Here is a 15439-nt window from a genome sequence, read left to right as displayed (position 1 = left end):
GCTGAAAGTGAAACTGAAAGGCTCCGGGTCAGCTGACTGCGCGCTCCACTGGCCCACTCGAGCCAGTTCAATAATGCCTTTAAAAATAACACATTACCACGCCATTTTCATACAGTAGCAAACTGTTGTTTTATCAGTGATGGGTGTGAGATCATGCCATTATTGGCTGATACAGCAACAGTTTCACCTCTGTCCCTCTGCGTGCGTGTAATGGATGAAAGGCACCGCTGCAGACAGCTCCACTTCTCTCTCCTCCTGTCCCACCAGTGCACTAAAAACCTCAGATCAAACAACTGAGCACATGTGGTCCATCACTCATTATTTATTCATTATTTCTTTTAAAGTTTACAGTTTGTGGGACCATGGTATAGCGGATTAAACAACGAGGAAGCGTGCATTAGACCGTCCTAAGGCACTCCGCGGAGTAAAACTACTCCGCTGCACGTCGTGGTGTTCCCACTCCACTTCGTGCCTCAGAACGGTCTAATGCACGCTTCCTCGTTGTTTAATCCTTACTTAATTTCAATAAAAAATAAACTAAGTGAAATTCTGTGCTGGAATAACAGCTTCACTTCTTTATGACCTGTTTAACATGTTTGGTACCTCGGTCCAGTGATCCTTCTGTTTCCTTCCTTTTGTGGTCCTCAGCTGTGTCTTCCAGAGAGTCATAAAGAGAAACTGAGACAAGAGATTATGAAAGATAAAGGGAGTGAATTTTCATCATAATAAATTCTTTGGTTTGAAAATCTGCACACATTTAGTATGGAAATCTAGCATTGTCACTTGTTTATCTGTTATTAGATTATCAAAAATGTAATTGATCAATCCCACTATAATTCCTCCTACCTTTAGCAAGCATTGGAGACATCTTGGAATCCTGAAAAACAGAAAACAGCTTGAGTTACTTTTTAGTGTGGCAAGATGACAGCTAATTGTACAGTTTCTATTCTATTTTTGGGCTTTAGCAGTTTGTCAGTGGACAGGACACAATAGAGGAACTAATCAGCAATAAAGGTCGAGGAAATGTGTGAGCCGTGTTGAGAATGATGCAAAAACTTGTTCCTGTTCACCCTCTACTCTATTTCATATATCACACAGAGAGCTGTCAAATGCAGCACTTCTCTGATGGCTGCCATTGTTGGCCTCATCACCCATGGGGATGCTGGGAAATAAACTGACCCAGGACTTCATGGTTTGGTGCCAAAGGAATCACAATTATCTCAATGAAGAGAAGACCAAGAAGCTGGTAGAGGACTTCCGAAAAGACAAACTCACTCCTCCAACACCAGTGAACATCAAGGGAGGGGACATTGAGATTGTAATATCTTACCTGGGTGTTCAGCTAGCTAACACTAAACTGGACAGGTCTAACAATTCAAATGCCCTTTAGAAGAAGGGGCAAAGCAGATCATTTTCTGCTCAGGAGGATCAGGTCTTTGGGTGTGGAGGGAGCTCTTCTGAAGTCCTTCTTTGACTCTGGGGTGGCATCAGCCATCTTCTTTGGTATAGTCATCTCTGCTGCCTGTTGGCATCTTTGCTGCTGACAGTAAGAGACCTTACAGACTGGTAAAGAAGGTCAGCTCAGTCCCACTCTGACCCCTAAGGAGGTGCTGGCTGTCAGGGGAATGGTGGCAAAGCTGTCGTCTCTGGTGGGCAACATGTCACATGTCTTGTGGGGGACTCAAACACCACTTATTACTGGTGCATTTTGGGAACAGGTGCAACCTTAGCATGAACAATACATAGGTTTAATTTAAAAAGAAAAAAAAAAACCTTATGTCAGTGATTCCCAACCTGTGGGCCACGGCCCCCTGGTGGGCCGCGAAGGTACTGCAAGTGGGCCGCCACAGCTTTTCCAAAATAGTTTGATTTTTGTGGGGGTGGGGATGTAATTATGTAAAAGTAAAAACGTTTCAACATGTTATAGATGCTGTGTTAGTGACTGTGGAGCCTCCAACATGTTTCTCTTGTGTTCAGTTCAGTCCTTCATGTTCAATCTTTATTTTAAAAAAAAGTGCTCTCAGAAGGCATTGTATGGCTGGGTTTCCGCTACATGTCTAGGATCGTGGCACACCGCCACGACAAAGTAAAAGCTGCCATGCCTTCAGAATTATGATCTTGTCTTTTTCCGATGTTTCAGACGTAAATTACATTGCACATGGCTCTTGTATACAACTAAAACTTTCAGAATTCCACAAACATTTTTGACGCTGCCCAGAACCAAACAGTTATCTATCAGAAGCGAATCATCTCTCTGTGTTCTCATGTGAACTCACACTCATGGTTGGATCATATCACGCTCTAAAATAATAAAAGACAGAGCTCTGGTGGGTATTTGCCGTTCACAGCTCTCAGCTCTTAGCATCGCGCACAGCGGAGTTCCGCTCCGATGCGCACAAGACGCACAAGACGCACAGTTACTGGAGAAAAACAATTCCCACCCTGATCATTCATTAGTGTTTACAGATGCACGTTTTCTGTGTATAAAGTCAGCACAAGCAGAAGTGCCCCTGTCACTCTGTGGTTTACATTTGCTTTAAATTTCATCCTGATCAGTTTGCGGAGTCTGATATGATGATCAGTGAGGTGCTTACGCTGCGTTCACTGGTGCATTTTACACTGCAGCTGATCGCTGTTCCTTCTCCCGCTCCTCCAGGAGTCACCTTTCTGCTCTCTTTGGGACGGAAGTTATAGTTTTGCTGTTTTCCTCTCATTCTTTAAAAATCAGCAGAGGAGTTTTCCTCCAGCTTTCAGAGATCAAACCTGAAAGCCTTCTGGCCACTCTGTACCTCTGTGCAGGGGCGTGTCCAGACTTTCAGACGGGGGGGCGCAAACATATAAATTATTACCATTTGTCTTGACTCACTTCTTTAACTATGAGTAACTATGGTTGTATAACTATTATAACCCAGTGTATGATTTTAGAATAAAATGTACTGTGCATCAGCCTGTCTAATAAATTAAAAAAAACTTTTTTAAAGCCCAGATAAAAAGATAGAGCTGACTGTAAACTGTGCCATTAGATAAGGCTAAACTATGTTTGTGTTAAATTGATAGTTCATCTATAAAGATGATAGATAGATTTTAAGATGTAGTATGTTTTTATGTATTTAGCAGTCGGGGATGGGCCGCGAAAATGTCTGAGACTTAAAAGTGGGCCCTGAGTTGGAAAAGGTTGGGAACCACTGCCTTATGTTATTGGTCCATGCACATTTCATACTTTTTTCATTGTATATATTTTTGTAGCTACATTGTTCTGTACATATTTTTTCTACTTACATCTGTTATATTATTCTATCTTTCTGTATTCCTATCAAAATTTTGTTTTCACTTTATACTATTTTGCTGGTGTAATTCTTTAAATTTCCCTGCTGTGGGACAGATTAAAGGTTCATCTTATCTTTAAACAAACAACCATGTCTTGGATAGTATTTAAACAGGTGAATCCCCCCAAAAATGTCCATCTACAATATAGACATTTTAAACTACAAACCTCCTCCTGTGGCTCTTTGTCCTGCTCCTCCTTCTGGAAATCCTCGCTGCAGTGTGGGAAGCCTGTGGAGGTTGAAGAGAGCGAAATGAGCAGGTTATGACACAAAAGTCAAGACAAAGGTTTGCTAAGGGATTATTGCTCTTACCTGGAGACTCTCTGATAATCTCTGTGACTCTGGCTGCCTTCTGATCATTACCTATCTGCTCATCTTCTTCCTCAGCTTTCCTTCAGAGAAAAAATTATCATTGTTACCTCAAAGTCACAATTCATGTCCTTGGCTTTGGAGACACTGTTTAAAGACACTGACAAACCTAAGCTTTTTTGCAAGGTCTCTGACCCAGAGCCATAAAGATAACAGAGTGACAGCAAAAAATGGCCCATAAGACAAAAAAAACAGTGTTTTGAATACCGAAATGTTGGTCTTTTAAAAACAATTTCCATTTATATTTCACTCAATACTTGATTTGGGCTCCTTTTGCATGAATTACTGCATCATGGGGTGTGGCAAAAGTGACCAGTCTGTGGCTATGCAGAGATGTTACTGAAGCTCAGGTTGCTCTGATAGAAGCCTTCAGCTTGTCTGTGTTTCTGGGTATGGAGTCTCTCTCATCTTCCTCTTTACAATGCATAGCATACCCCGTTTCAACCAAGCCGGTGCTAGTCCTTGTTCCAGGCCAGTGCCAGACTTAGCACTGGTTATTTGTTTTTCAACAGACAGCTCCGGGTGCTCAAAACTGACGCTAATTGTAACAGAGGGGCACTAGGACCACTTGCAGGCCAGAGCCAATCAGAAGCTGGGAGGAGCTCAGCAGAGACTAATTGACAGCAGGTAAGGCTGCAGCTCCTCACAAGTGATCCCTCCATGTGGCAGTGCCCCTGAGACACTTGGTGGCTGTGGTAAGCCTGTTCTTTAGGGTTTTTTAATCATTGCTGTGAATGCAGCAATGCATTCACAGCATTTGTTCTTCTGTTACAAAAAATGTATTCTTCTTCCTCCATTTCATTCTTCCGCCTGTTTTTTTGGCCTGCTACAACTTTTACAAACTTCAACCGATTTTCACTGTTCAAAATTCAAAACATGCCTCTTTCAGGACAAGGGGGCTATGACTTTTCACAAACTTTTCACAAATACTTTAAGAGATATTTCACGCTTTATTTGGTTTTGGCCTCATGGAGATGATGTAAATTTTCAAAATGTTCTGCCTTCAGGACAATTATCAGCCTGCTTCAAACCCTTCTCATTCAGGCCCTCCTCACACGAGGACCGCCCCGTATCGTCTTGGTGTCAGCATCAAAACATGTATCGCTGTTTACACACCGTATTGTACATAGGCTTGTGCATTTACATGACAATGCAAAACTGTGGTCAGGTTGCCCGTCTGGTTCTGCTCCGAGGCGGATTCCACATCAACGAGTGCTCATGCACGCGTAACATGCTGCGTCTCTGCATGAGCACTTGTTGTTGTTGTTGTTGCCGTAGCTGGTGTTGTTCATGCTCTCTGAGAAAATGTTGATATAATAGTTGAAGCAATATTTGTAGCTGCTGGGACAATATCAGAATCAGTTCACCTGCCGCCATTGTTGTTGTTGTGTGTGACAACGTGGGTGGGGGGCGGGGAGTAGGAGGGGTACTGTGAGGTCACCGTCTTTTTTCGGACTTATCTGTTTATACCAAGTACGGCATGAAGATGAATACGCAGATATCCACCTGCAGACCTGTTTTCAAAAAAGATGCGGAGTCATGGACAAATACACGTCTGCGTGTGTCAATATCACCGGATAGATAGTTTATTTTACCAGAGTCGCAGAAATTCGTACTCGTGTAAAGCCCACCTCAGTCATATATTCACCTACAGCAGGGGTGGGCAATTAATTTTTACCAGGGGCCACATGAGGAACCTGAATTGTGTCAGAGGGCCACCAACTGTCTTCCATGTAAAATGCTCTAAATTAAATATTTTGAATAGCTGGAACTGATAATCAGAAGAATAAAGCACTCTGTAAATGTTTATATTAGGTTATGTAAAATTGTGGTGTATAGGTCAAGTAGAAAAAAACAATTCTTGAATCCTAAAATGAAAGAGAAAATGTCTTAAGTTTTCGTCTTTGTCAATATCTGTCATACATGAACTCACTTTTACCGATTGAGTGCTGGCAGACTGCCAACTCTCCTGAATATGGAGGGAATCTCCCATTCTTTACACCCTTTCTCCCGCTGTTCTCTTCGCTTGTGATTTCTCCTGATAGTCCCCAAAATTTAAGTTTGCTTCTGTGAGCTCTAATATTTTACTAAGTCATATCAAGTCCCGTACTTGGGCGTTATATCGAAAACTCAGAAACCATCCAGCCCCTCTCTCTTAGTTGGTTTGATCCAGAGACGCTGCAGGAGACTTCAGAGACAGAGACAGATAACTGTGCAGCACTTATTGATGAAGAGTTTATCAGAGCCTTAGCTGTTTCCTTTCTTTCTTTTTTGGAGCTGACATGACATGTCGGGAGTTAAACTAACGTAGCTCTGCTCTAGCATCCTCTTCAATCAGGAGAGTTTAGAGCAGCGTGAATTTTATAGTGAGAATGCTGACTCTAAAATAGTGAAACGCGTATCGTTGTAAAGTTCTGTCCGTCTTCGGTGTGTGATGCACATACGCGTTGCGCGTGTACGCGACGGCACTCAGTCTTCAGAACAGGAGAGAGTTCAGGTGGAGGAGACAGACTGAGCCAGTGAAAGAGAGGGAGAATTCAATCCACAATGTCTTGTTCAGTGCCTGTGATAGATGGAGTATTAAGACATATGCACCCGCACGAGTTTCATGTTTATGTTTACGATTGGCCTCACGCGGGCCGGACAGGGACGTACAAAGGGCCGGAAGTGGCCCGCGGGCCGTAGTTTGCCCAGGTCTGTCCTACAGACTCCATTCAAACTTCAAAACATTCAGCTATCTTTGGGGTTTATTCAGTGGGGTTCAAAGTCTTCCTAGCATTCATTGTTTCTTCACAATGAGCCTTCAGAGGTCATGATGCAATTCAGCCCTTCGAGCCATTTAACATCGGTGTGTATTGGATGGAATGTTTCAGCTCAGAGTGGGAGATTGAAACGTCAGAGTGGGCTGAGGGGGGGACAAAACCTGGAAACCATATGGGAAAACTGCCCCCTTGGCCACATTTTTTGCCCCACCAAGACATATACAGTATCAAAACGTAGGTAATCTTGTCCTGCTTCTGACTAAGTGGTTTTTAAAGCAGAAAGATGGAACACTTAATCACAAAATGGCCAACTATCAAAGTCAAAAATTCACCCTATGTACTCCAATGTTAATTTGGATAAAGGGATTAGCAGGTCATATATCACAGCTGGGCACAGTGAAAATCAGGGGGTTCTGGCTGGCCAGCTAATCAACACACCTTTAGTTTACTAACCTGAGGTCAGAAGAGCTTGGTGAGTCCAGTTCTTTGTTCAGCTTGGAGTAATCTATAGTTGATGAAGCTCCTGCCTCAAGCTGCGAAAAGAACATGGCTTTCTCTTCTTCCTCCTCCAAAGTGTCCAAACCCAAACTGATTGTGTTTGCTGCTGCTGGAACTATCACTGAATCTGCAAGTGCGTTCACACACACACACACACAACACACACACACACACACACACACACACACACACACACACACACACACACACACACACACACACACACACACACACACACACAACAAATTAATAAAAATGTTGCGGACTGGTTTGCAATAGGAAATAGGAAATCAATTATTTTGCAGTGCCTTGAAGCATTTGATGAGGATGATATTATTATCTGTAGTCCCAAAACGACAAGCATGCTTATTCCCTAGAGCAGTGAGGTAATTAAGAATTATAGTCAGAGTTACAAAACAATCATGACTATGTTAATGCTGCCTTGAACAGGTTGAACAGCCAGTGTTTTCTTTATTGTGGTATAAAATGTCAACCTGTCGGCAGGATAAAACCTTTTTAATACTTTTATCATGGTGTCTTTGTCCCTTTAACAGTTAGATCCTGTCCATCTCTTACACTCATCGTGTATTTCAGGATGATCTCTAACAGAAGCAGCATCTTTTAGCTTGTCTTCCTTTGGACCGGACTCTCTTTCTCTGAAACTCCTCCCAGACCCTTGCAGTCCTGCAAAGTAACACAAAGAAAAGATATTGAAATTCCAGTTAATGCAGACATAATACATGAAAGAGGGAGTGATTTGCTTTCCCAAATTTGAAACATGGATAGAAAGCTAGAAGGGGCTAGTTACAGAGGGCTGGTCAATCAGAGGGAAGAGGGTTTGTGTAGCTTTAAAGAGACAGCAGCCAAAATGAAGCATTTTAGACAGAGGCTGAAGGAAAGGTTTTCTCAAAAACTAGGATGAGAAAAAATAGGGGGTTTTTTTAGCACCAGCGGGACAGGATAAAAGCCTAAAGAAAGCTTCATGAAGGTCATAAACACAATTAAAGGACTCTGATGAAAACTAACTAATACACTCACCAGCCACTTTGTTAGGCACACCAGCCCAACTGCTCATTTATGTAAATTTCTAATCAGTCAATCACACGGCAGCAACTCAATGCATTTTGCCATATAGACATAGTCGATCATGGGCGATCTGCTGCAGTTCAAACTGAGCATCAGAATGGGGAAGAAAGTGATTTAAGTGACTTTGAACATGACATGGTTGTTGCAGCCAGATGGGCTGGTCTGAGTATTTCAGAAACTGTTGATCTACTGTGATTTTCACGCACAGTCATCTCTAGGGTTTACATAGAATGGTCTGAAAGAGAGACAATGTCCAGTGAGTGGCAGTTCTGTGGGTGAAAACGCCCTGTTGATGCCAGAGGTCAGAGTAGATGGCCAGACTGGTTCAAGCTGATAGAAAGGCAACAGTAACTCAAATAACAACTTGTTACAACCGAGGTCTGCAGAAGAGCATCTCTGAAAAAAAACAACACGTCAAACCTTGAGGCAGATGGACTACAGCAGCAGAGGACTACACCGAGAGTCACTCCTGTCAGCTTAGAACAGGACACTCAGGCCACAATTGGCACAGGCTCACCAAAACTGGGCAATAGAAGATTGGAAAAACTTTGCCTGGTCTGATGAGTCTGGATTTCTGCTGCAACATTCAGATGGTAGGGTCAGAATTTGGCAACAACATGAAAGCATGGATCCATCCTGCCTTGTATCAACAGTTCAGGCTGGTGGTGGTGGTGTAATGGTGTGGGGATATTTTCTTGGCACACTTTAGGCCCCTTAGTACCAATTGAGCATGATTTTAACGGCACAGCCTACCTGAGTATTGTTGCTGACCATGTCCATCCCTTTATGAGCACAGTGTACCCATCTTCTGATGGCTACTTCCAGCAGGATAACGCTCCATGTCATAAAGCTGGAATCATCTCAGACTGCTTTCTTCAACATGTTAATTAGTTCCCTGTACTCAAATGACCTCCACAGTCCCAGATCTCAATCCAATAGAGCTCCTTTGGGATGTGGTGGAACCGGAGATTCTCATCATGGATGATCAGCCGACAAATCTGCAGCAACTGTGTGATGCTATCATGTCAATATGGAGCAAACTCTCTGAGGAATGTTTCCAGGACCTTGTTGAATCTATGCCACTATGTTCCAAAGGTATAGGGGGGTCCAACCTGGTCCTAGCAGGGTGTACCTAATAAAGTGGCTGGTGAGTGTTTATCAGTGTTTTATTGGGCTGGCAGCGAATAAAAATCAGCCAACATCAAAATGAATCTAGTTTAACCAAAATTATATATATATATTTTCTTTTACGTCTTACAAAATAATGTCACAGTATGACCCCTTTGTTCATGATATTTCCTCCCATTCTCCTCCGTATGTAATGCTTTACTCATTCTTTATCTGCAGAGAAAGAATAGTAAAAGAAAAAGCACCAGCTGCTTCGGGACGCTTCCAATTAACATTGGCCAGCTTATTCTGTTCTTTTTGCCCCCTCTTTGATGAGTCAAAGAGGGGACAATTCTACTTTCCCATATTTTAAAGATGAAAATAAAGAAACCACGCTGGATATTCAGACTTTCAGAGCTTTTACACATCCGTATGCTGTATAAATACCTGTATCTGATTGTAAACTGACCAAAACACTCCATTCTAAAAATAACACCTCTCTTCATGAGACTTGCTGAAATGATAAAGCCACTCTATAAGAATCTCCTATCTAGTTCATGACACTTCTGAAGGAAAGGCCTCAAACATCAAGTTCTGCCTCTAACAGGCCTCCAGAGGGCTGGCCAATCAAAGGTAAGGGGGTTTGTGGAGCAGAGAGCCTTAAGTCGCGTTTCCACCAAGCAGTCCAGGTCGGTTCGTCTCGGTACGGTGCGCTTTTAGCAGCGTTTCCACTGACTCATCCTGGGATGGATCCCTAAAAACCGAGACGAGCCGTCCCACTTTTTTGGGACCCTTTCGTATGGGTGCCAGACTGAGCCGATCCACTCTCGGGAGGTGGAGCAACACACTGCAGGCCGTTGATTGGTCAAAAGAATCGTCACTTACCCCGACAGCAGCTGTATTTCTCCTGGCGGCTCACAGACTTCTCTGAAACGAAGCTTGATTGCACTTGTAACAGAGAGTTACATGAAAATCACAGAGAGGACGAAATGCTGCATGTCTTCCATCCGTGCTCTTTGTTTACTGTGTCGCGTTTTCTTCTTTGTTGGATTTAATAGCGGGGTAAGCTGCTACGGCGTCGCGCTATTGTTTAACAGCTGTGGCTTCCGGCTTACACCCCGCCCACCACGAGAGGGCACAGTTTGCTGTGGAAACGCAAGCGGGATCAGACTTAACTGTCCCAAACCGTCCCAAACCGTACTGAACCGACCAGGACTGCTTGGTGGAAACGCAGCTTTAAAGAGACAGGAGCTAAAATGTTTCAGACTGAGGCTGAAATAAGGGTTTTCTAAAACACAAGTGTGAGAAAAGTGGGAATATTTTTTGTAAATCGTGTGAAAAAGTATGAACCCCCCCAAAAGAAAAAAAAAACAATAACCCCCTCTTTAAAATAAGGAAAAGCACAGAATGGGTCACAAAAGAGGAGGAGGGGACTAAGCAGCAGCAAAGTGGAGACACTGTATTTAAATGTCCTAATGGGAACATGGTAAACAAGTAGATGGACTTGAATTCTGCTCAATCTCACCATCATTGGTGTCAGGCTGAGACTTTTTGGATTTTAAAAATCTGCTTTCGGTCTTCTCTGCTGAGGATAAAGGAAAAAACAGAGGAGAGAGTCTTTTCATTGTTTAAGAAACAGTTGAAAAATACAGAGTTGTAAAAAATTAATGCCCAGTTTCTCTGCCTTTGCACATCTTTACTGGGATTTATTCTGAATTAAAGCTGTGGTTTACGATCTGAAACCCAGTTTGGCTGATGAGACACATTTGAAAAACGCAGCCTCACTCACCCCTCCCCTAGGTGTTCCAAGATCCCTCCCCCCAGCTCGTATAGCCCTTCTTCGCCTCCTAACAACATGCCCCCTCCGAGAGAGCAAGAAGCAGCCGGCAGAAAATGTAACAAACAAGACAGTCATCCTCCTTGTAACACACAGTGGTAGTTTTTTCAATTGGACCGGTCTGGCGTTGCCACTGCCAGCTGATCAGAGCAGAGCCGACTGTGGGCGAGGCTTTACCTTTCTCGGCGTGTCTTCACCAGCTCAGTATACAATGCTAAAGATGTGTGGCTAACTTATGCTAAAATCTATTGACAGAGCCGACCCGTACCAAAAGCGTTCAGTCATTAGCCAGTACAGGCACAGACTAACCAGAGTTATTCAGCTGACATTTCCCACAGCGAACAGCTGTTTGGCAGCTGATACGTGAAGCGAAGCCTCAGTTTCCCCGTGATGCGCACAACACACAACCAAACTCCGTCTAAGATTTCTGTGGTTTTTAAGGAAGCACTCACCAGAGCAGCACCTGTATCCACCCTGGAGCGGTCCCAGTGGGTCTTAAAGTAGTTCGGCATGAGTTCGGCTACAGTGGGAGTAGTAGTATCCACTGTTAAAGCTAATTAGTTTGTGTTTATGAAACTATGTGAAACTGTTGTTGCTGGTGCGTGTGCACGTTAATTGCTCAGCTGTGTCGAATCAAGCAGGAGGAAAGGAGACGGTAAATGAGAGCAGGTCAGATCGGTTCAGGTTTCTCATCAATCTATCTACTGAGCTGTGTGTGGACCAAAATCCAAGAGCTGAACGGACAGTCAGTAAGATCACACTTGTTTTTTTTGTGGATACAGCACGGCACTTGTTGTGGTGGTGAGGCACTGTGGCGTGGGGGAGAAATGTTAGTGATTGTTTTGGATTCAAGGCCGCTAGTGAGGAAATAAGGGAAAGTGATCATTTTTCCGCCTGAAAGGTCAAACTGAGTGTTTCACTGTTCAACAGAAACTCAGCTGTCTCAGCGTCAGTCTTCAGTCCCAAATCCCTCTGCAGCTTTTTCCACTGGTCGTACATTTCTCCAATATTCAGTCTCTGTTGGCACCTGTATCGCTCCTAATTCTTCCTTGCTTCAGCCTTTTCCTTGAAACTTTTTCGTTTTCTTCCCTTCCCTGTGGAGGGTAACAGTAACAGCTTCCTGGTTTCGGTCTTCTCTGGCTCCATGACGCTTCGGTAGCTGAGCAGCTAGCTGACGTGAGAGGGGTAGTGGGGAACGACGAGGTGGGACCATGGGCATGATGAAGCGTGGGAGACAGGGGATACCAATCGGAACCAGGCACGCCATGCGCAGTTTGGACTGGTCAACTAGTATGCAGCTTTGCATACAGATATACTAAATGGATTTTTTTCATTCTTTTTGGTCTTTATATTGTGTAGATTGGACCATAGGACCATAAAAGCCCTATAAACGGTGTTATTAAGATGTACAAAGCTTCCAAATCGTATACCATAGCTTTAACACAGAGAACAGTTGAGGGGATTTTACAGCATATGAATTACAGTATGTCTGTTTAGCATGTTCGTCTAGATCAACACAAGACCTACATGCACTATAATTCACACTCCTCACATAATATGCTTAAATCATGGTTGGACAGCATGTTTCTCTTGTCACAGAAAATAGTAACTCTTTGAAAAAAAAAAACTAAAACCTAGGCCTGGGCGATAAAACCGAAAATTTAGCCTTTAAAATGAAAAAAAAAACACAAGGTATAGACCTGATTTATGAGAGAGATAACTCTGAATTTCTTTTGCGGTGATCTGGTGCTGAATGAAGATTAAAATTAAAATTTCGAGGGGGGCGAGTGCCTCCATATAATGGTCAGGGAAACACTGGTGCTTCCCACTATGTGCAACAGAGAGAGGAGGTCGCTGCTGAGCTTAGATGTGTCAAGCATTTTGCATCCACATCAGACCTGTGGTCAAGTTAGAGCCCTATGAGCCTGTTTATACTTGAATGGGTACAAGGAATTTTTATACTTTTATATTTTATTGAAAGTAATGTGTGCCAGTAAGTCAATAAATCAGCAAAAAGCAGTTAATTTGCATTTTCTGCAGTTATTTTCAGATGGCAAAGATACACAGTAGTCTGGGATTCATTGTGCATTTATCGTTTTCGGGGTAAAACTCCCCAATTTATCATGATATTGATTTGAGATCATATTGTCCAGCCCAACAAGAACCACTAAAAGTCAGTGGATCTTTTTTTTTTTTTACCTTGCCATATCTGACCCCTTGCGTTTTAACCCCTCTGGTAGAGAGTATTCGTTTTTTCTAGAGTACATCATACCTTTCCTCGTATGGACTATTTACTTGTTGATCATTGAATCCATCTGTTAAATCTGTCTCATACAATGCAATACTCATATCTGACCATACCACAGTTACCATGGACATAAGACTTGAATGATTTAATAACAACCGTTTTCTGTGGCGTTCTCATAAGCATTTACCCTCCAAGACTTTGTGGATTTCATATCAAAACAAATACACTTCTTTCTCAACACAAATAAAACCCCACGTCTCTGCATTTTTGTTGTGGGAAACCCTAAAAGCTTACATTAGAGTTGAAATAACCTCTTTTTGCAGTTTGGAGAAGAAAATTTAAAAAGATAAGCTTAACAACTTGACAAAACATATTTTAAAATTAGATGTGATATATGCTGGCTCCCCCTCCCCATCTCTTTAAAAAGAGCGTCTCTCTCTGCAGAATGAATTTGAGGTTCTAACCACAGACCACAAAACAGAAATACTATTGCAGTCCAGATACACTTTTATGAACAGGAAGACAAGGCCAGTCAGTTGGTAGCCCACCAACTGCGTCTCATCAAATTCCACAAATAGGTACAGCGCCAGGTGTGACTAAAAAATGTGATTATTACGATGTTGCTTGTTAGTTTGTGTGTTAATGTTGACTCTTCAGCATTATCACTTATAAGTACTGCACACATATTACCTTTCTGTATACAAAAACTCAGTAAACAAAACTGTTAAAAAATAAACTGGTCAAAGCAGGCAGCATCAGGGAAGGAGAGAGCTCACACTGGACAGGAAAGACATGAATCAATTCAAAATCAATTTGAAGTTGTCATGCTTGATCTGTTGAAAAAAAGAAAGTAAGAAGTCAGAAATGCAGGAAAGAGAACTTTGGTTAGGAAAGCAAAGGTCCTTTGATGTGAGACGATGTGAAGAGTGGAGTTAAATATCATAAGGAGATTTTGGGGCTTTAGACGTAGAAATAAACAAGGAGTGTGTGTCTTAATCAAAGCGATACTGAAGGACCTGACAGTCCACAGCATTTCCTGGCCTGTGAAAAAGGAGAGTCAGTAGTTTACTGGGTGTGACAGAGGGTGAAGCAGAAACACACAGCAGGCAGAACTTTGGTGAGCAAACTATATCACATGAGTGTACATTTGTGCAGTGGTGTCTATGTTTTCAAAAGTTCTTTACAGGGTAACTGCAAAAATGTGCCTCTACAGATAGCCATAATTCCAAGTAGATTGCAGTTGAAGAATTTGGAATACTGGATTTCAACAAAAGAAACACATCTCTGAACCAAGGCTGTGTGACGTGTTTTATCTAACTACAGACTTCCAGGAGATTAAACACAGTAGACACAAGTAGAAATGTCACTTTTGATATCTAACATGTCTGATTTGATAGATTTTATACTATAATGATTAGGGATGTAACGGTATTGTAAATACCGCGGTATTCCCGTTTCAAAATCCTCGAAATAATGTCGTGGCATGTGACGGTATCAAACAATGACTCAGAGTACTCTGGCTACTGTAGTTTTTCGCTGGCGCTATGAGTTGGCCGGTCTGAGAAGTAAACCCCATCTCCCATGATCCCCTGCGTGGGCCGAAGTTAACCACATCTCCCATGATGCCCTGCGTAGTGCAGCAACAAATGGCGGAGAGCACAGACGGGGAGCAGAGTGGAAAACTTAAAATAGTCGACCCTCCAGCAAAGTTTAAGCTGGAGGTATGGACACATTTGGGTTCGCGGTTAAGAAAAACGACCGCGGAGAAAACACGACGGACATGCAAAAGTCTGTCTGCAGACACTGCCAGACCGCGATTGTTTACAAGTCGGGGAATACAAGTAATATGAGGAGCCACTTGATGAACCATCACCCCGAGAAGATTCTAGATGAGAAACCAAGAAGCAAGCGAGACCAGACAACAATTCGTGAGGCATTTAAACCACGTTTTCCTCATGACAGCACACGAGCTCAACTGATCTCAAGGCGAATCGTGGGATTTATTGTCAAAGGCCTGCAGCCGTTTTCAGTGGTGGACAATGAGGGATTTAAAAGGTTGGTGAACGTGCTTGAGCCAAGGTACAAAATTCCATCTCGGACATACTTTAGCAAAACGCTAACACCAACACTTTACCAAGAGACAAAGACAAAAGTGAAACAGAGCATGGAGAAGGCAGAGAGTGTCTCACTCACGACGGACAGTTAG

The 15439-nt window shown here is 42.8% G+C and overlaps 1 protein-coding gene across 1 annotated transcript in view; it reads right to left on the bottom strand.

The window, feature by feature from the left end:
* Positions 1-15439, bottom strand: part of cep162 (centrosomal protein 162) — a 45864-nt gene that overhangs the window by 20876 nt on the left and 9549 nt on the right. The window contains exons 4-10 of the mRNA XM_074683155.1: positions 10674-10733; positions 7532-7639; positions 6911-7082; positions 3639-3718; positions 3494-3555; positions 847-877; positions 604-684 (exon numbers count right to left, since the gene is read on the bottom strand). Coding sequence (XP_074539256.1) covers positions 604-684; positions 847-877; positions 3494-3555; positions 3639-3718; positions 6911-7082; positions 7532-7639; positions 10674-10733 — 594 coding nt within the window. The remainder of the gene's footprint in view (positions 1-603; positions 685-846; positions 878-3493; positions 3556-3638; positions 3719-6910; positions 7083-7531; positions 7640-10673; positions 10734-15439) is intronic.

The sequence above is a fragment of the Halichoeres trimaculatus genome, unplaced genomic scaffold, assembly GCF_033239565.1.
Source record: "Halichoeres trimaculatus isolate MK-OKI-2021-1 unplaced genomic scaffold, fHalTri1.1 fHalTri1_scaffold_12, whole genome shotgun sequence".
NCBI lineage: Eukaryota > Metazoa > Chordata > Actinopteri > Labriformes > Labridae > Halichoeres > Halichoeres trimaculatus.
This window is presented reverse-complemented; position numbering and strand designations above follow the sequence as displayed.